General features: G+C 33.1%; 1 protein-coding gene across 1 annotated transcript; it reads left to right on the forward strand.

Moving 5' to 3' along the window:
• The first annotated feature begins 3,703 nt into the window (after window positions 1-3,703).
• Window positions 3,704-5,644, forward strand: LOC111370155. Its single transcript, XM_022991852.1, has 7 exons — window positions 3,704-3,952; window positions 4,079-4,233; window positions 4,282-4,861; window positions 4,904-4,957; window positions 5,056-5,165; window positions 5,248-5,464; window positions 5,591-5,644. Exons 1-7 carry the CDS (start codon window positions 3,704-3,706, stop codon window positions 5,642-5,644), a joined length of 1,419 nt encoding a protein of 472 aa, XP_022847620.1.
• The last annotated feature ends 15,356 nt before the right edge of the window (window positions 5,645-21,000 follow it).

Below are 21,000 nucleotides of genomic sequence, written 5' to 3' on the forward strand. Positions count from 1 at the left end.
CCGCCACCCAAAACCAGCAACGGCGACACCAACTCCTGCCGACCAATTAGAGAAGGGGCGGGGGGGAGAATAGCTGATTTCTAATTTCAGATGCTTTCTACTTTCTCTACGAAGGGTTTCACTTCTGCGGGTGCAGGTTGTCATCTTTTCCCTGAATTAGTAAATGTTACACTGTTAAAGATTTCTATTTATGCAAAAAACTAAATAATTCTTCTGACTTCCTCTTTCTTTTCTATATATATAGATATTCTATCTCTCCCTCTCTCTCTTGGCTATGATTTCCATTTTCTTGGTCGTGGTTTCAGATTCTGTGTTGTACTTGAAAATATACTTCGCTCCTTTTTTCCTTAATTTTTTTTATCAAAGACCAATGTTATTTCTTATCCCTCGATCTCTGTTTATTTTTTTTTACACTGACGAAATGTACATATAATATTTTATTCGCAGTGAGTGTACTATGAAAATGGTGAGACAAGATTCATATCAAGAAGATTGATAACTCGATGTTGGTGTCTTCATTGCTGGTTTAAAGTGGGGAGTGGAATAAGAAGTATGGGGGCTGATGATGTTGCAGAGAAAGAGTCAATTCCATCTTCTGTAGGTTAGTTTAGGTTGGATGGGGGGTGGGTGTCGGGGTGGGGGTGAGATGAGGAAGAAGATGATTTTTAATTTTTATTTCTTCTCTCTTTTTTATTTTATTTTATTTTTATTTCTAGTTTTTTAAATTATTTTATGTATATAATAGCAAATTTACCATTTTACCCATTTTAATTTGGTCAAAGTCCACCTTCCTTGGTCAACTAACATTCAAACGGATGGTAACCGTCTATTTGGACCCCAAGTGCATATTTTTGAAATGTTTGGGAGTATGGGTGGCACAAATGAAAGGTTTGGGCAAAGTCTGCTAATAAACGAAAGGTTTGGTACCTCGACTACAATTTTTCCTATGTTTAATATTTAGACAATGATGAATGATTGAGTCATGGGATGACTAAAACATGTAAAAATTACTAGATAAGGACAAGATAATCGTTATCTTAATGTATGGCCCGACCTCGACCTAAATCCTGAAAATCGACCTTAATTCTTGGATAATTGACGATGGTTGGGATCGGGCTTTTGAGTTCGAGATCAGATGTTGCAAGAATTGTGCACATCACGAACCTTTAAAAAAATTAGTACTTTGGGGTCCAAATGGATGATTTTATGTAAGCTTGACCGTTAGTTAACATAATAAATTTGACTTTGACCAAATCTAAACCATTCTTAATGGGTAAAATGGTTACTCTGCATTTTATACCTAAAATAAGGTAAAAAAAAAATTAAAATGAAAGCCCGTCATCTTTCCTATGCCCACACTAACCCTACTCACCCACCCCACCCCTCCCAATCAAAAAATAAAATTGTCCTCTCACCCAAACCAACCAACCATCATAAGCCCATGGAAAGGATTTCAACAGACAAAAAGCAGTGGTCAATAATCCAAATCAAGGGAAAATTGTAACTTTTCAATTTCGATTTTGACATAACAATGGCAAAAGATGAGGTAATTTCACCTAATCTATCACTAATTTCTTTTATCTAATCTCAAAATTTCTACAATTTTTTGCTGTGAATTTTTGGTGGCAATAGCTAGCCAAGGTACTTCTATTTTTCTCAAAGTGTTGACTGTCATTTTGATGATGTTGATGGGGTTTCGATATGTGTTGATGGGCAGCTGAAGGCTGGAGAATGGTGGTGGATTTTGACTGTGGATGAAAGGCAAGGGAATGGTGGTGATTTTGGATTATGGTTTTGGGCGATGGCTGAAAGTAGGGGAATGGCAGTGGCTTTGGATTATGGTTGAAAGCAGGGGGTGAGGGGAAATAAAAAAACTTTATTTTTTCAGCAAAAGAAAAATTGACTTAGACCAAGTAATATGAGAAATAGGGAGGAGATATTAGCAAGAAAAGTAGCAAAGTCAGTGGAGAAGGGCAACGGAGGTGGTGGGGAGGGCTAAAAGGGAACCAACTGGTTTGGGGTTTAAGAGGAGATGGGGTGTGGGAGGGAGAAGATGAGTAAAATGACTAAAATGGAGGAAAGTGAAAGTTTAAGGATCAAGTTGCAAATAATCTAAAGATAAGACGGGCGATGGAATGATGATTTGAGAAAGCTAGGAGTCCATTGGGTGCATTTAGAAGTCAAAAGAAGTTAAATATTATCATAACATATTCACAAATCAAATTCTAACCGCATAAAGATTTTCCAAATTTTTAGCAGGACATTGAAGTCCACTTTTGACCTAGTAAATGTCAGAATTTGGAAGCAAAAATTGTAGCTTTTTGTGTTAGCTTTTTAACGCACTTTGAATTGTCTTAATTTGACATTGGGAAAGAAAGTTATGGTCAAAATACTGAAAGTAGTCGCACATAATATTCTAACCGAAAATTTAGTTTCCTTATTCGATTCAACCTCTTTTGAAAACAACTTGGCACACGGTTTTAAGCCCTAGACTGGACAGAGAACGCCTCTTTTCATCCTCACATCAATTTTTTTTTACTTTTTGGCTCAAGAGTTCCATGAAGAACTAAAACCCTTGGTGAAGCGTGGAAGGAACTCATTGGATTTGGGGAAATCACATCAATTGCTCATGTAATTTGGTATTTTATTGTCAAACAATTCTAGATTTTAGATTTCTCCTTATGAATTGATTTTGAAATTAGTTTAATTTTTATTAGATCTTTCATAGATTCAATCATATTTTTTCTAATGTTTGATCGAAATACTTATTGAGTTACAATTTCATTCATGTTATTGGTAGATTATTTATGATCTTATGGTTGAAGTACATGGTTACTTTTGATCTTACTCCAATAACAATTATGGGAACGTGTTAGAAAGTCTAAATCTTACAATTACAATTGAACTAAAGTGATTTTTACTGTTAAATTTTCCGATTAGAGAGTTGGGATGAAAACCTCTAATTGAGTAACAATACATGAATTGTTGATGTTGATCGATCCAACCCAATTGAGAGAATTCTAATGATTCACTAATTTTACATATTGATATTTAAATTTCATTCCAAACTGATAAACTAATTTCACATAATTCTCGAAACCGCTAAGTTTCTGATCCTTTGAGCATTTCCCATCTCCCTGTGGAATTGACACCCTAAGGCTATACTTCAATTACCATGTCATACTTTGGGCGTAATCAAATTTTGGCACCGTTGCTAAGGATTCAAAAATCACTCGATCTTTTTCCTGTGTTGAGTCTTTAGAGCCTTGTTTTGTGTGTGGAGAGAGTGGTCACCTTGCACAGGAGTGTCCCACTCATGCTGAAATGAGGGAACTTTATGAGGGACACTGTAATGCTCTAGGCATCAAAAGCCCTACGCCCTTTACCTCAAGACTTACAACCCAGGGTGGCGAAATCACCCCAAGTTTAACTGGAAGTCTGAAAACCAACAACCTGCCCAATCCAATAGAGCTTACAATGCACATCCACGTCAACCCACATCCTCTAGAAATTCCTTAGAAGATACTTTACATTCATTTATTGAGACATATGGTAAAACAAATAAAAAATTTGAGACTATGAGACCAGTTAGTTAAGGAAAATAAAGAGAAAGAATCATGTCTCCAAACTAACCAATGCCTTAGCTGTAGGGGAACGTGGAAAATTTCCAGCTCAAGCTCAACCAAATCCAAAGGGTCAACACATGGCACAAATTTCGGGATCAGGAGAGACCAACTTTAAGGAAGTAAATACCATAACCACTAGATCTGGAAAAGTCATTGAACTAGCCATTCAATCTAGGGAGAATGAAAAAGAATCAAGCAAGCCTAATGAGAGTAGCCCTAGTGAAGAAGTAGCAGAAGTTCCAGTTAGGGTACCTTTCCCTCAAGCCCTCAAATCCACCTCGAAGTCAACCACTCAACACAATGAAATCCTAGAGCATCTTAAACAAGTAAAAATTAATTTGCCTCTTTTACATGTGATCTCTCAAGTTTCTACATATGCTCAAGTCCTTAAAGACTTATGCACTGTGAAGAGGAAACATCATGTCAAGAAAATCGCTTTCTTTACCGAGTAGGTGAGTGCTGTGACAGAGCAGAGGATCCCACCAAAGTATAACGACTCTGGTTGTCCTACCATCTCTTCTGTCATTGGGAACCGTGAGTTTACACAAGCCCTTCTTAATTTAGGAACTAGTGTTAACCTCGTGTTATGCTATATACCTGTTGTAAGGTATGGGAGAGATGAAACCTACCTCAGTGGTCCTTAATTAGCTGATAGGTCTACCATAAGACCTAAGAGATTAGTTGAGGATGTGCTAGTTCAGATTGATAAATTTTACTACCCCATTGATTTCTTGGTACTAGATGTGAAGGTTGAGGTAAATGTTGATTCTAAAATCCCAATTATACTTGGTAGACCTTTCTTTGCTACAACTAATGCTCTAATCAATTGCAGGAATAGTCTGATGAAGCTTTCTTTTAGGAATATAACTCTAGAAGTTAATATTTTTCATGTCACCAAACAACCTAGAGAAGAAGATGAATCTCATCAAACCTACATGATTGATGGATTAACGCAGGAGGAAGCATTTGCAAAAATTGATTATGATCCATTGAACTCTTTTCTCCTAAACTCTAAAATCTCAATTGGTTTTGATATTGATGAATATACTAATATTTGTGTTGTTTTTGCAAAATTGCAGGACCATGGGACTTTGCCATGGCAACCCAAGTTTGAAGAATTGCTTGAAATGACTGGAGGACAAAAACCATCGAGCATCGAGAGCCCTAAGCCAGAATTGAAACAACTACCCCCAGGACTGAAACATGTATTTCTTGGACTAGATGATACCTTTCCTGTAATTATTTCTTCAGAATTGAATGCTTTGCAATGTGAATAGCTTTTGAGCATTTTGAATGAGAATAAATCTGGCCCAATTGCAAATAGTAAATGGGTTAGTTCTACACATGTGGTCCCTAAGAAGTCAGGTGTCATGGCAGTTAAAAATGAAGTAGGTATAGTAACTGGTTGACGCATGTGTATTGATTATAGGAAGTTAAATGCTGCTACTCACAAGGACCATTTCTCTCTCCTTTTTTTGGACCAAATACTCGAACGTGTAGCTGGTCATTCCTTTTATTGCTTCCTAGATGGATACTCTGGTTACTATTAAATTGAAATAGCTTTAGAGGATCAGGAAAAGACCACATTCACATGTCCTTTTGGTACTTATATATTTCGTAGGATGCCATTTGGACTTTGTAATGCCCCTGCCACCTTCCAAATATGTATGATGAGTATGTTTAGTGACATGGTAGATGATTGTATGGAAGTATTTATGGATGACTTAACTGTGTTTGGAACCTCTTTTGATGCATGTTTGTTGAATTTGAAGAGAGTTTTGGCTAGATGTGAAGAAAAATGCTTAGTTTTGAATTGGGTCACTTCATGCTGCCTTCCGGTATTGTCTTAAGACATGTCATTTCTTTAAAAGGGATAGAGGTTGATAAATCTAAGATTGAACTGATTTCTAAACTACCCACACCTAAGACAGTAAAGGACATTAGCTCATTTCTTGGTCATGCAGGTCCTTATAGGAGGTTTATACAAAATTTCTCATCTATATCTAAACCCTATGTAACTTGCTTAACAAACATTTGACTTTTGAATGGACGCTTGAATGTCAAAATGCTTTTGAACTGTTGATTGGTAAATGTACCTATAATGCAACCACCTGATTAGACATAGCCATTTGTAATTATGTGCAATGCTAGTGATTTTGCGGTAGGTGCTATTCTTGGGCAACGAAAGGAAGGTAAGCCTTTTGTGATTTATTATGCTAGTAGGACTCTAAATAGTGCTCAAATGAACTATTCCACTATTGAAAAAGAGTTGTTAGCTATAGTCTTTGCACTCGATAAGTTTTGATCCTATTTGATTGATTTTTCCATTACTATTTTCACAGATCATCCAGCCCTTAAGTATCTTCTTGCAAAGAAGGATGCTAAGGCATGATTAATACGATGGATTCTACTTTTGCAATAATTTGACATCACCATCAAGGACAAGAAGGGAGTGGAAAATGTCGTAGCAGACCATCTACCAAGAATGACATTTGAAGACACCTCAAACACTATGCCAACTAGAGATGGATTTCCCGATGAGAATCTATTCTCTGTCTCTTTACCCTGGTTTGTTAACATTGTAAATTATTTGGTTGTAGGTGAAATTCCAAAAGAATGGAGCACACAGGATAAGAGGAAGTTCTTAGTTGAGGTACGTAACTTTTATTTGGATGACCCTTGTTTATTTAAGTATTGCCCCGACCAAATCTTAGATGTTGTGTTCCTAATGAGGAGACACCTAGTATACTAGATTGTTGTCATATCCAAGCTTGTGGAGGCCACTTTTCTATGAAAAAGACCGCTACAATGTGGTTTTTGTTGGCCTACTTTGTTTAAAGATACTGATACTTATTGTAGATCTTGTGAGAGGTGCCAAAAACTAGGTGCTACTTCCCGACGTAATATAATGCCTTTAAATCCCATTTTGGTAATTGAAGTGTTTGATTGTTGGGGCATCGACTTTATGGGACCCTTTCTACCTTCTTTTAGCTACCTTTATATCATTGTGCCAGTTGATTATGTGTATAAATGGGTAGAGGTAGCTACTTTTAGGGCCAATGACAATGAAACGGTTGTTAAGTTCCTTAAAGAAAATGTTTTGTCTCAGTTTGGCACACCATGCGTCATTATTTGTGATGAGGCACACACTTTTACAAGCGTTCATTTGAGGCACTGATGAAAAAGTAGGGGATTATTTACAAAATTTCCACCGCTTATCACCCCCAAACTAGTGGACAGGTAGAGTTGGCCAATAGGGAGATTAAACAAATTTTAGAGAAGACGGTGAACCCCAATCGTAATGATTGGTCATTGAGACTACACGACGCACTATGGGCCTACAGCACAGCTTTTAAGACTTCCTTTGGCATGTCACCTTATAGGCTTATCTTTGGAAAGCTTTGTCACTTACTTGTCGAGCTTGAGCACCGAGCCCTTTGGGCTATCAGGCAGTTTAACTTCGATCTGGTAGAGGGAGGTAAACATAGAAAATTTCTATTGAGTGAATTGGAGGAACTAAGAAATGATGCCTACGAAAGTTCTAGAATTTACAAGTTGAAAATGAAAGCATTTCAGGACAAAAATATTTTTAGAAAAACTTTTGAACCGAACCAAAAAGTGTACTTGTATGATTCTAGACTTCATAAGCATCCAGGAAAACTCTGTTCTAGGTGGACTGACCCATTTGTGGTGACACGAGTTTTTGAAAAGGGGCTGTTGAAATAGAAGATCCCAATGATGGTAGGGTATTCAAGGTGAATGGATAGAGACTTAAAATAGCCTATGGGCAACAGGTGCTTGCAGTGGAAGAAATTTCCCTAGTAGACCCAGTTGCCTGCTCATGACACCCTTCAAGTATGTCTTTCACCCTTTTTGTATACTAGTTTTTAGATTTTTTTTCTTTTAGGTGTGTTTTGCATTTTTCTTTCAATTTATTTTCATTTCTTGTATCACCCATTTCCATTGAGAACCTCCAGGTCCACCATATTCAAGCTTCTGATGATTCACTACAATATCCATGTGACATCTTTCCCCTCTTTTGGTCGACATGTTTTTGCATTGAGAACAATGCAATGTTTGGATGGGGGGGAGAGTGTATTTGAAATTGTCTTGTGAATTACATGATATTCATGGAACTTTAGTTTTGTTTTACTAAATTGGTCTAAAATTTTTCCTTAAATCTCTATTTGCTACATGTTCATGTTCTTGAATGACAAAATATGTCACTAGAAGTTGATACTGTTCATGTGAGTCTAGATGTTGAGACACTTGCCGAATCATTTTGTGCACATAAGCATTGTGGTAAGATAGTGGTTTAATACATGTAGCTAGAGGAGTCTCTTGTTGAAGCTTTCTTGTGAGAGAATTGGTGAGGATTGAGAGCCATATATACTAAAAATGGTAATAAACATTCATTGATTTTGTGAATTGGAAACTTTTTCGGAGAATAACATTACACGGTATGTGGTAAGATAGTGGATTATACTTGGAAAATGATAACAGTCAATTTAGGACTAAAGTTGAGCCTTTAGACTAGTTCTTCTCTTCTCATGATTTTAATTTCCTAGTAGCCACTTTGAGCCAAAACACATATAACTATTTCTTTTCATGCGCCTATGTTATCCATACCTCTTCACATTGGAATAAAGTCTATAAACATTCATTTTTCAAACCTTTATGCTTCAAAGTGTATAGTAGGTATTGAATGTCATTTGAGAAGAAAAGCAACGAAGAAAAGTGATGAGAGTTGATAAGTAATCAGGTGAAGTGATGAATCTTAAAAGAAGAAGAAGGAGAATTTCAAAAAAAAAATCGCAAAAAGTTGATTAAAAAAAGGAGAAAAAAAGAAAAAGAAAAAGAAAAAGAAAAAGAAAAAGAAAAAGAAAGTGAATTGCTGTTGAGAATTGAAGGGTTGAGGAATGCGTTGATGTTGATATGTTGAAATACTTGTTGCGATGCCTAACTAGATACTTGGAAGTCCTTAAATTCTTTCTATCCTACTATTCATGTAATCCAACTTAACTCTTTTCACATCCTTTTCATTGGCTGTTTTGATCTTAAGTAGGGTTGTGGTAAGAAGTTGATGAATTCTCAGTTGATAGTGTGTCTATCATGTGATCAATATTTTCTTGTTGCTTGTTCATAAATTTTAAGCCTCCATGCTCTGAGAGTATATCTTTCTTAGCTCCACAAGAGAAAACCGCACTAAACACTTTGATACCCGTGAGTTATGGGGTTGAACCTTCAACTTGAGACATACTTATTGTTGCATGTGTTAGGGTTGGCGGTAAGATGGTTATGACTTGACACACACTCACACATTTGGTAAGCGTTTTTGATATTTTGATGATCATGGCATTGTTAAGTTCTTGTGGGGTTGAGTGTGAAAAGAACATGAACTGTGGTTAAGTTGAAACTTAATAATTTCACTTGTATCACAATCTAATCATTCATTTGCTTATTCTGCATTAAATTGCTAGGGACTAGCAATAATCAAGTTGGGGAGTATGATAAGAGTGTAAAATATAATATTTTCTCCTCTTAATTATTGCATTGGTCTGATTATTTGATACCAAGATACACTCATTATACTTATACTTTGATTCATGTTGCATTTTGATAGAAAAGGTGAAATTTGAAAGAAAAGAGCAAAAAAGGACCAAAATGGAAGAAAGTGAAAGTTTAGGTACCAAGTTGCAAATAATCTAAAGATGAGATGGACGATGGAATGATGATTCAAGAAAGCTAGAAGTTCATTGGGTGCAATTAGAAGTCAAAAGAAGTTAAATATGACCATAACATATTCACAAATTAAATTTCAACCGTATAAAGATTTTCCAAATTTTCAGCCGGAGATTGAAGTCCACTTTTGACCCAATAAACCCTTTGTGTTAGCTTTCTAACATACTTTGAATTGTCTTAATTGGATATCGAGAGAGAAAGTTATGGTCAAAATACTGAAAGTAGTCGCACAGAATATTCTAGCCGAAAATTTAGTTTCCTTATTCGGTTCAATCTCTTATTGAAACAACATGGCACATAGTTTTAAGCCCTAAACTGGACAGAGAATGCCTCTCTTCATCCCCACATCAATTTTCTTTGGTTTTTGGCTCAAGAGTTCCATGAAGAACTAAAACCATTGGTAAAGTTTGGAAGGAACTCATTGGATTTGGGAAAATCACATCAATTGCTCATGTAATTTGGTATTTTATTGTCAAACAATTCTAGATTTTAGACTTTCTCCTTATGAATTAATTTTGAAATTGGTTTAATTTTTATTAGATCTTTCATTTATTAATCATGTTTTTCTATTGTTTGATTGAAATATTTATTGAGTTGCAATTTCATTCATGTTATTGGTGGGTTATTTATGATCTTATGCTTGAAGTATATGGTTACTTTTGATCTTACTCCAATAACAATTGTGGGAATGTGTTAGAAAGTCTAAATCTTAGAATTACAATTGGAACTAAAGTGATCTTTACTATTAGATCTTCCGATTAGAGAGTTGGGATGAAAACCTCTAATTGAGTAATAGTACATGAATTGTTGATGTTGATCGATCTAACCCAATTGAGGGAATTCCAATGCTTCACTAATTTCACATATTGATATTTAAATTTCATTCTAAATTGATAAACTAGTTTCACATAATTCTCGAAACCGCTAAATTTCTAATTCTTTGAGCATTTTTCATCTCCCTGTGGAATTGACATCCTAAGGCTATACTACAATCACCGCGTTATAATTTGGGCGTAATCCCTAAATTAAAATGTTAAAATATTTTTTATTTTATTTTAACAGTTTTATGTTGTGGCGTATCAATAAATTTACATGCAAAGCGATTATGCAAAAGATCACTTTTCGTCCTTGTTTAAGCCTCATTATTTAAAAAGTCATTTTTTCTCAATTCATTTTCAACTACACATCTTCTCAATAAAATAATTATACATGTAAACCCAAGTTTTTTCATACTTTTTTTTAACAACATAGTCACCAAAAAAAAAAAAATTAATAATAAAAAATTACCGTTACAAAATATATTTCCAAAAAAAGGTGCTCAAACATAGCCTTAGTAAATTTATGTGACTTTTAGAAAATCGCATTGTTGAAAAATTCAACACTTGATATTGATTGTTACATCTAGCGAACATGATTAGGTGATATTTAGGATCAAAATTCAAGACTCTTTAAAAAGTGATGTTCATTATTTTAAAGAGTCTGCTTGAAATATACTCCTAACTCTGTATTTTAATTTGTTTATATACATTTGAATAGTCAAATTCGCTCTCTCTTTATATATCATAATTAAATTTAATAAAAATGCAAGTTTTAAATTTCATTACTCAAATTAACTATATTACACATTATGTTAAAATTGATATTTAAAAAATATATATTAATTGTAAAATGAGAGAATATTATAAGAGTGTTAAGAAAGTAAATAAAGAGCATAAAATAAAGAATTTATTGAAATGCATAAAGACAAATAATCTTTAAATTTAAATTGCTCTTTATGATGACGAGATAGCGCTTATTTCTCTCTATTAATAAAGATTATTTTGAAAATGCTCCAAGTAGATTACTTTTTTCTTTCAATGTAGTAAGAGGAGAAATGGAAATTGAAAAATTGCATAATTGGATCTCAACTATTGAGAAACCACAATATTGCCTACAATCCTTTATTTTTAAGAATTTAGTCTTCTTTCTGTTGACACATCAAACTTTCGACATCAATGACATTCCATAATCCAAGATTATTCGCAGAGTTATCCTTTAAATATTATTAGCTAAAGCCATCAATATACAAAACTATCAATTTTGATGTCATTTGGACAAACATTTTTGTACTGGAATAGTACGAACTTCACTCCATAGTTTGTTTTTTTTTTTTTTTTATATCAAAATAAGGAGATTATGTGATCTTCAACAAATTTTCAAGTATGATGACATCTACAAACTGATGTTCGCAAGAAGGAAGAAAAACTACATACAAACATGGTACAACAAGCTACGCATTGATCTTGATACTACACAAACATGATAACTACTTGACTAGTGGGCTTTGAAAGCATCCAACTTCTATTTACACAAGTCTAATTTGTGAGAGAAATAAGCCTGATAAGCAAACCTTGTTCGTTAGTCATCCATCCTTGATGTATGTGGCTGTCAATAACCTTGTCGACCACCTCCCCGATGGTGTGAAAAGGCCCAAACACGATACTAAACACAAGATACAATAAATCAATTTCACAACACAAAGTAAAAACTCACAGAAATTAAATCAAACACAGATTTTTCGGTCGAAAACCCAAAAGTTCAGTGACCCTTTTAACACCTTATTCCCTTTGAGCATCCATTAAAATGGATATACTTCGGTTGCACTATTGAGCTTTAAAATTGACAAAAAAACTCACAACAATATTCAAATATAGTTTTCAGAGACTTATCTCTATCACAAATCAACGGAACTGCTAGGAATCACACAAGAAACCCTAGATCTCTTTTCAGAAAATACAGACAGGAACCCTCTCGTTCTTCTTATTTTCACTCAAGAAAATTTAAGTACCAAGGCTAGAAAATATCTAAACAAATCTCAAATGAGATGTTCAAGAGAAAGAATCATAGATTACCCTAGCCAATGAGAGTTAAACTTTCTAGAACTTTCTCTCACTCAACAACAATGAAAAATTTCATCTGTATGTCAAAATGAATCGGCATCCATGAATATAACCATACCAATAGACGCGTTCAATCTGACGGTCATGGCTTGAACAGATGTCAACATCCGATTAAGCCTTCCCACTTACAAAAACGTGTTTTGATAATGCGTTTTTCCTTTTGAAAATTAGGGACATTAACCAGGGTTTGAATCTCAACATTCTCTACCTTTCTACCTTAATTTTTAGGTCATAGTACAGCCAAGAGCATATCACATTTTCATATTTCACTTGCTCCAAGTACATGTAATAACCGCAAAGTATTAATAGACAATATTTTCAAACAATTTTGAAACTTGTTTAGAGGTATTATCTTTGTTACTATATCAAAAGGATTAAACCGAGTAGCAACTTTGCCAATTTTCAAAAGGAACAAAATTCCTTTTGATATTATATCTCTTATGAAATGATATTTAACGTCTGTGTTTAGTTCTATCATAATACATGGCGTTCTTACTTAGATGTATAAAACTTCGGTTGTCAAAGTACAAAATTGCATTCTCATCAACAAAATCTATTTCTTTTAATAGTCCATTTATCCATATTCTTTTTTTAGAGGCATCAAAAAGTAACAATATATATTCTGCTTCAGTTGAGGATAGTGTTACAATCTTTTGAAGTTGTGATTTCCAACTGATTGCAGTAGCACATAAGGTAAAGAAATAAGATGAAGTTGATTTTCTATTATCTTTACTTTCAGTAAAATCTGAATCAGTAAAGCCCTTTAAAGTTGCCTCTTCTTTATTCTTTCTAAACACAACACCATAGTTTGATGTACCTTTCAGATATCTTAAGAGCCATTTTAAAGCATTCCAGTGTTCTTCCCCAAGGTTACTCATAAATCTATTAAGTCTACTAATACTAAAAGTAAGATCAAGTTTAGTACATACCATCAAGTACATGACAGATCCAATCACATTAGCATAAGGATTTTTGACATTCTATAATTTCTCATTAGTTTAAGGGAAGAAATTAGAAGAAAGCTTAAAATGATTTGTAAGTGGCAAGGTTATGGATTTGTAGTCAAACATATTAAATTTGTTCAAAATTTTATTCACAGAGTCATGTTGATTCAAAAATAACATGTTTTTTTCTTTGTTTCCAAAAATCTGCATTCCAAGGATCTTTTTAGCAACCCAAAATCCTTTATATCAAACTTAGATTTAAGTTTCTGTTTGGTGTACCCCATTTCAGATTTATCACAGTTGGCAAGTAGCATATCATCCACATAAAGTGCTAAGTATAGAGAATTTGTACCTCCATTATCTTTGTAGTAAAGACATATATCATAATTGCTTCATTGAAAACCAAGTTTTAAGAAGAAAGTGTCAAATCTTTTGTACCATTGCCTTGGAGTTTATTTTAAATCATACAAATATTTATTTAGGAGGCACACGACATTTTCAGTGTCACCTTTTATGAAACTAACAAGTTTTCTCATATAGTATTTTTCATCTAAATCACGATAAAAGGAATGCAACTTTCAAGTTCCCACTAAGATTTAGCAACAAGTGCAAAAATGCATATAATAGTGGTATGCTTAAAATAGAGGAGAAAAATTCATTATAGTCTACACCTTCTTTTCATGTAAAATCCTTTACTGCAAGTCTAGCCTTATATCTCACACATTTATTTTCCCTTTCTCCTTCTTTTATTTTGTAAATTAATTTACAATCAATCAATTTATGATTCTTTGGCCTTTCAACCAAGTCCCGAGGATTATTTTAGGAGTGAGGACATTTCATCAATCATAGCATCTATCCAATTTTTAGCATATTTGCTATTAATGAAATCATTATCGGAGTTTGCTCATTTTAAATTTTTCTTGGTATGTAATTAATGAAACAAAATCTTCCAATCAAATCTAGCAGGTAATCTGATATGCCTTTTCTCCATATCTCTTGTTAATTGATATTCGTTTAAGGGAAGCGTTGTAGAATCAGTTTGATCATTTAGACCAGTAACTTGATTATTTTCAGTTTTAGTTGTGATGATATTTTCATTATGATCATTTACAGTTACAATAGTAGCAGAATTGTCTTTCTCAATATGAGGGTCTCCACCTCAATTTGAACATTCTTTTCAATCAAGTTATTTTCTTTTCCTTCTAAGCATGGCATAATAGAACTCATTGACGATAACATCTTTTCTAACAATTACCTTATAACCTTTTTTCAATTTTAACCCATAATCTGTAGCCTTTTACATTTTTACCATAATCCAAGAAAACACATTTAAGTGATCTAGGTTCTAATTTTCTAATATTTTGGTGAGCATATGCAACACAACCAAATATTTTTAGGTGTGAATAATCAATAGGATTTTTAGACCACACAGATTCAGGAACATCAAAGTTCAAAGAACTAGTGAGAGTTCTATTAACAAGGTCTGCAGCAGTTTTTACAGCCTTATCCCAAAATAATTTAGGTAAGCCTGAGCTAAAAAACATGCATCTTACCTTTATTAATAAGGTTCCATTAATTCTCTTAGCTATGCCATTTTTTTTTTGGGATATATGTAACTATTCTATGTCTTAATATGTCACATTCTTTATAGAAATTATTGAATTTATAATTGCAAATTTCCAAACCATTATCAGTTCTCAAAACTTTATTGTATTGTCAGTTTGATTTTCAATTTGTGTTTTCCAATCCTTAAAGATAGAAAAAGTTTCATCTTTTGAATTTAACATGAAAATTCAGATTTTCCTTGAGTAATTATCAATGATTAAAAGATAATATTTAATGCCAAATAGGGTGCACACGAAGCAGGACCCCCACAAATCAGCATGTAAGTATTCAAGTATTTGTTTGAATTTATGAATTCCAGGCTAGAAGAGAAGCTCAGCTTGTTTGTCTATCATATATTGTTTACAAGAACGAATATCACCAAGATTTTGATTTCGAAACACTCCTTTATTTGTAAAGCTTTTATACTTTCTTGTCAATATGGCCAAGTCTTTCATACCATAATTTTGCAAAAGTAAAATTTTCAGTTAAAGCAGCTGCAATCAAGCTAAGTAAAGGTTCTGCTTTAAAAAAATAGAGACCATGTATCTTGGGGGTGCTAATGATTAAGTCATTGCCCTTAAGAATTTTCATATGTCCTTGACCCAATTTAATGTTGAACTCCATATCATCTAAAATTCCTAGAGACACCAAATTCCTTTCTAAGTCAGAAATAAACTTAGTTCCTTTTAAAAATAGGATTCTACCATTTTCAAATAACACTTTTATGGTTCCTATTCCACTCATTTTGCAGGTCATATTATTACCCATTATAACTTGCTCACTAGTTGTCTTTTCAAATTCCAGAAAACTATTCTCATTTGAGCACATGTAGAAATAATACCCTGAGTCAAGGATGCAATCATCACTTAGCTTCTTTTCAACATTAACAAGGACAAACCCATCTTCAGCCTTGTCTTTATGGCAGACTAAGGTAGCATTCCCATCATCAACTTTCTTTTCTTTTGATTCATATTTCTTTTCATAACCATCTTTAATAAAATTACCCTGTTTCCCACAGTTGAAACATTTCTTACACTTAACCTTGTTTTTGGATTTACTTTTATCACTCCATTTGTTTTTATTTTCATTAAAGGTCTTAGAGTAATAATTAGGTTTACCAAAACCCTTTCCTCTCATCAATAAAGTATCACCATTGTGATTCTCCTTATTCCTTAGGCATTTATAATAACATTGGTAGCAAGTTCAGCCCTCTCATATTCTAAAGTAACCTTGATGTCTCTATATTTGTCACTAATGGAGTTCAATACTAATATTTTCCATTTTCTCAATAGCCTTAATCTTATTGAGGTGGAATATTGATACAATAGCCTTAATCTTATTGAGCAATGGTCTTTCCAAGATGGCATTGCAGGTCATCGAAGCATGAACAACCTGGAAAGATGTGATCTCTATCACCTGTTTTTGATCAGAACCCGAGGTTAGAGAAAGCTTGACGGCCCCTCCAGGATGATTACACTACCACCAAATCCCCAAAGGTTAGATTGAATTTTTATCGGAGACTCGAATATGTTGCCTTTTATACTTGGCCCTTTCATATGTCTGGCCAATTTTCCTCGAATTAAATATTTTCTCCATATTAATGTATTTTGCACCTCAGGTTAGGAACTCGATCACTTACTTTGGTAGATTCTTTGACAAGGACATTTTGAATGTCTCACTCCTTATGACATATGTGAGGGCAGAATAAGAGATGCTCCTCGTGGCAAAAGAAATTATAAGAACATGTAAGAAAAAAAATGTGGCCCTTGTTTGGCTACCTTTAAAACAAAATAAATTATTTTTCATACTCATTTTCAACCATACATTCACACAATAAAATATTATGCACAACATTTATTCACTTTTTAACCCCACATTATCCAAAAAATTACTATTTAAAACATTATTTTTACCACAATAATGACCATCAAACAAGGACTAAGAGAATCTTGTGATAGTAAAAAAGAAAAGGAAAAAAAAAACTTTCTATATATTTTTCATTTATTTTGTCCCTTATCAACGCCAGTTAATTGAAATACTACTAAAACTTTGCTCTATCTTTGTTACAAGGTGAGTGGAGCTCAAAAATCAAATCTCAATATTATAAAGTCCATTGTTAAAAAGTTAGAAAAGACGAAAATACAGTTTGATTTCTTTTTACTAGTATACGAATTCAAATGAATTTTTAACCATCATTTAAAAAAAAAAAAAGGAACAAATCTTATAAGATTCCTAACAAATTCTTCCATTTCTTCCGGACTTCACGTTTGTACGTGAATGCTAAGTTAATCACCATTACATTATTGAAAGAAAGATTTAATTGACATGATTTACATTATATAAAGTTTATACATATGTAGATGTAATTATTAGCGTCGTGAAAAATTCAAATATAACATCCCACTCTGAATGGATTTATCGGATTTCAATGAATTTAAACATGAGAAACCTTCAATTTATGCGGGACATGACAAATTTATTAATATTCAAGTCTACCAAAATGGCAACCCATTAATCTTAACTGTACGGAACAATATAGTTCTTATTTAATTTCTCAAACATTTTTCCTAAGGAATGTCAAACGTAAGCCCTCATGTCCAAACTGACAATTTATGCAAAATCATAATCCAAACTGTAAATCAAAGCAGAATCGTTTCAAAAGTTCGGTAGGAAGAAAAAGTCAAGTAATCCAAACTAGGATATCAACTTTAATCACGGATAGAAGAAATTGACCTTTAACTTTTAAATTTTCCAAGTAACACTAGATAAAGACCAAATTTCTGGCTCCTTCCTAACCTAACAACTCACCATTTCGTTCTTTCTGAGAGTCATAGAAAGAACCATAGGTGGTAGCACTAGTGAATAATGGCGCTTCTCTTTTCTTGCTATCTTCATACTTTCTGGCCAGAGAATCAAATAGTATTCCAGCACCAATGCCAATAGCCAGGTCATTCGTGTAATGACCCCGTGTACTCAACAATCTTATCACTTGTAAAACCAATTTAATGTGACGCATCTGCAGATAAGACTACAATATAATTAGCATTAATTATCTATGTATGGGAAGGTGCAACAGTGTCTATAAAAATATTCTATTAGCATTACGTACTGGAATTTTGCTATTTATTAACAACCCATTTGTCCTAAAGATGTTGGATATTTCAGGACAATTTCAATTTTCCAAGAAATCTGTTAGGTGTTAACAACTGCCAACCCCAGTAAAGAAACAAACCGGGGCATGTCGTACAAAAAAATTCACTTTATTGTTGTTGTTATTGTTGTTGTTGTTAATGTTGTTGTTTTTTATACTGTAGAAACTAGAAAGTCAATTTTTGCTTGTTAAAAAGAAAAACTTCATGTAGACAATTATTCTAAAACAAATTTATGGAAATTTACTTTAAACCAGCATCCATATAGATCATAGAATACAGTTCTCTCGTCGAATTTCATAACCATTATTACTACGATTGAAATGAAATTTGCCCTTGAAATAGATATAACGTTCTTATTTGTGCATTTTGGTTGCCAATTTGCTAATTCAGCCTATTTCTCATTGAGATTCATAATCCTCATATCTCGAGCCTTATACAATTTACTAATTACCCTAGACTTGTGCGTTATATTTTTATTCCTTTCTGTCTTCAAACACAACAATTTCATATTTTAAAATATTGAATTTGAATATAAAGATCTTATGCGACGAACTTAACCTCGGGCAATGGTAGCTGTGTGACATATCCTAGTATTCCCATACATGTGAAAATGAACAAAGCTGAGATCGTCGCCCTCGGTCGACCCTCCATTAGCCACATCGATAGTATGTACGTCGATTGCATTCCTACGAAAACCTTCTCGAACCACAAAATTCAAACAAATTATATATATAATTCCCCAAAAAGAACCATCTCGAAAAATAAATCAATTTCTATAAAATAAAATGTACGTATGAAAAGTAAAAACTTTAGATGCTAGTGATCATCCCCATATAAAAATCTAACATGCTTTGACTTTTAATAAATGCCATTAATTACTCACCGAATTTGTAGAAGAAAATGTAGGCTTGCATGTCAAAATCAAAGTTAGATCCAAAAACACGAAGTTAAGGGCGTTTGGTTTGTGTTTTCCAGACGTTTTCTGTTTTTAGTTTTCGAAAACGCCCAAAACGTGTTTGGTTACTAGTTTCCGAAAATGCATTTTCGAAAACAAGGAAAAATTTATAATTAAAAACTCAAAACGATTTTTTTTTTTTTCGTTTTGAGGGTTTTCAGTTAAAAAACTCAAAACGCGGAAAACGCTCAAAACACACCGTTTTCTTTTTTCTTTTAAAGGATGCTCATCAATACTTTTAAAATAGTAAATTCATAAATTAGCATAAAGTTATTATGTTTTACTAAATAATCAAGTTAATTGAATAAATATCATAAAACAATTTCTAAACATTTATTATTTATTATTTTATATTTATAGCAAGAAAAAAATGGTAAATTCACTAAGTTTAAAATATATATTATTTGGGAATATATTAGCATAAAATTATTATGTTATACTAAATAATCAAATTAATTGCATAAATGTCATAAAACAATTTCTAAACATTTATTATTTTATATTTGTAGCAAGAAAAAATAGTAAATTCACCAAATTTAAAATATATATTATTTGGTAATATATTAGCATAAAATTATTATTTTTTATTAAACAATCAAATTAATTGAATAAATGTCATAAAAAAATTCTAAACATTTATTATTTATTATTTTATTTTTGTAGCAAGAAAAAATAGTAAATTCAAACAAGTTTAAAATATATATTATCCGATAATATATTAGCATAAAATAATTATATTTTACTAAATAATCAAATTAATTAAATAAATATCATAAAACAATGTCTAAACATTTATTATTTATTATTTTATTTTTGTAGCAAGAAAAATAGTAAATTCCCCAAGTTTAAAATATATATTAACTGGTAATATATTAACATAAAATTATTATATTTTACTAAATAATCATTTTAATTGAATAAATGTCATAAAACAATTTCTAAAAATTTTAAATCAAATACATTTTCTAGTTTTCTGTTTTAAGAAACTGTTTTTCAAAATGATACCAAACACGTTTTCTGTAATTCGAAAATAGTTCCTCAAAACAAAAAATATTTTTCGTTTTTAAAAATGAAAATAGAAAACGCAAACGCAAACGCAAACGCAAACCAAACGCACCCTAAATTTTCATTGCATGTTAAGGAGTCATGGACATACGTGTATTTTGTCGGTCGAGTCTAATATTATTAGTGTATGCTTGTTAAAGATTTTTCTGGTTTATAAGTTGATCATTCGTAATTATTTTTAACGACATATGATGTAAGATCTACAGATTTTATCATCCACAACTTATAATCAACGAAGAATTTTACCAAACATAAACTAAGATGAGTATGTTTACACATATAACGTATTGAGGCCAGCCAGAATCGTGTTGAGCGCGGGTCGAGATTCGAGTGACCGGTGGAGGTTTTTGGTGACAATAAACCCTAGATCAAACGGCGGCGCGGTGGGCGGGGCCATGCGAGAGTGTACTCAACCGCCATGAAAAACAGCAATGAGGCAGCGAAGACGCAGGGTACGGGGTGGTGCACCACCAAACCACATATGTCACCGGCCCTCCATTTCAAGAAATGTGCATTACCAAGGCAAGAACAAAAGTTTTTAGCAGAGGAAGATGATGATTTCTTCATATCTGAAGAGTCTTTGTGCTTTGTGACGACGCCGTTAGGAGAATGACTGTTTATGGACGGTGGTCTTGGCTTAAATTTAGGAGCAGACCAGTGGCGGGTGGTGGGTCTTTTCATTGGTGATGGTGGTGGTGCAAAATATCAGCATGGAGGTGTGGAAAGGATTTGAAAAGACGGAGTTTACGAGGAGACGGAGATGGGGTACGTGGATTGAATGTTGTGGAAGGCGGAATGAAATATGTGGGGTGCGTAAGGGGGGGCTCCAAACTATATTTAAGGTTTTCAACCCTTAAATTTTGATGGTTTGGATTGAACCTCCCTACTTTATGGGTTAATTTCTTGTTTTCAAATTTTGAACTTTTAATTGGATAATGAAACTCTGATTTGTCTCAATTTAGTCATGTTTGG

The sequence above is a fragment of the Olea europaea genome, chromosome 21, assembly GCF_002742605.1.
Source record: "Olea europaea var. sylvestris chromosome 21, O_europaea_v1, whole genome shotgun sequence".
Classification (NCBI taxonomy): Eukaryota; Viridiplantae; Streptophyta; class Magnoliopsida; order Lamiales; family Oleaceae; genus Olea; species Olea europaea.

Bases quoted from the DNA above. Each gene is read 5' to 3' on its own strand.
- LOC111370155 (XM_022991852.1), top strand. From the start codon at position 3,704: ATGGCACAAATTTCGGGATCAGGAGAGACCAACTTTAAGGAAGTAAAT. The intron at 4,862-4,903 runs GTAATTATTTCT...CAATGTGAATAG, and splicing joins GACTAGATGATACCTTTCCT to CTTTTGAGCATTTTGAATGA. The intron at 5,166-5,247 runs GTTACTATTAAA...TATATTTCGTAG, and splicing joins CTTCCTAGATGGATACTCTG to GATGCCATTTGGACTTTGTA.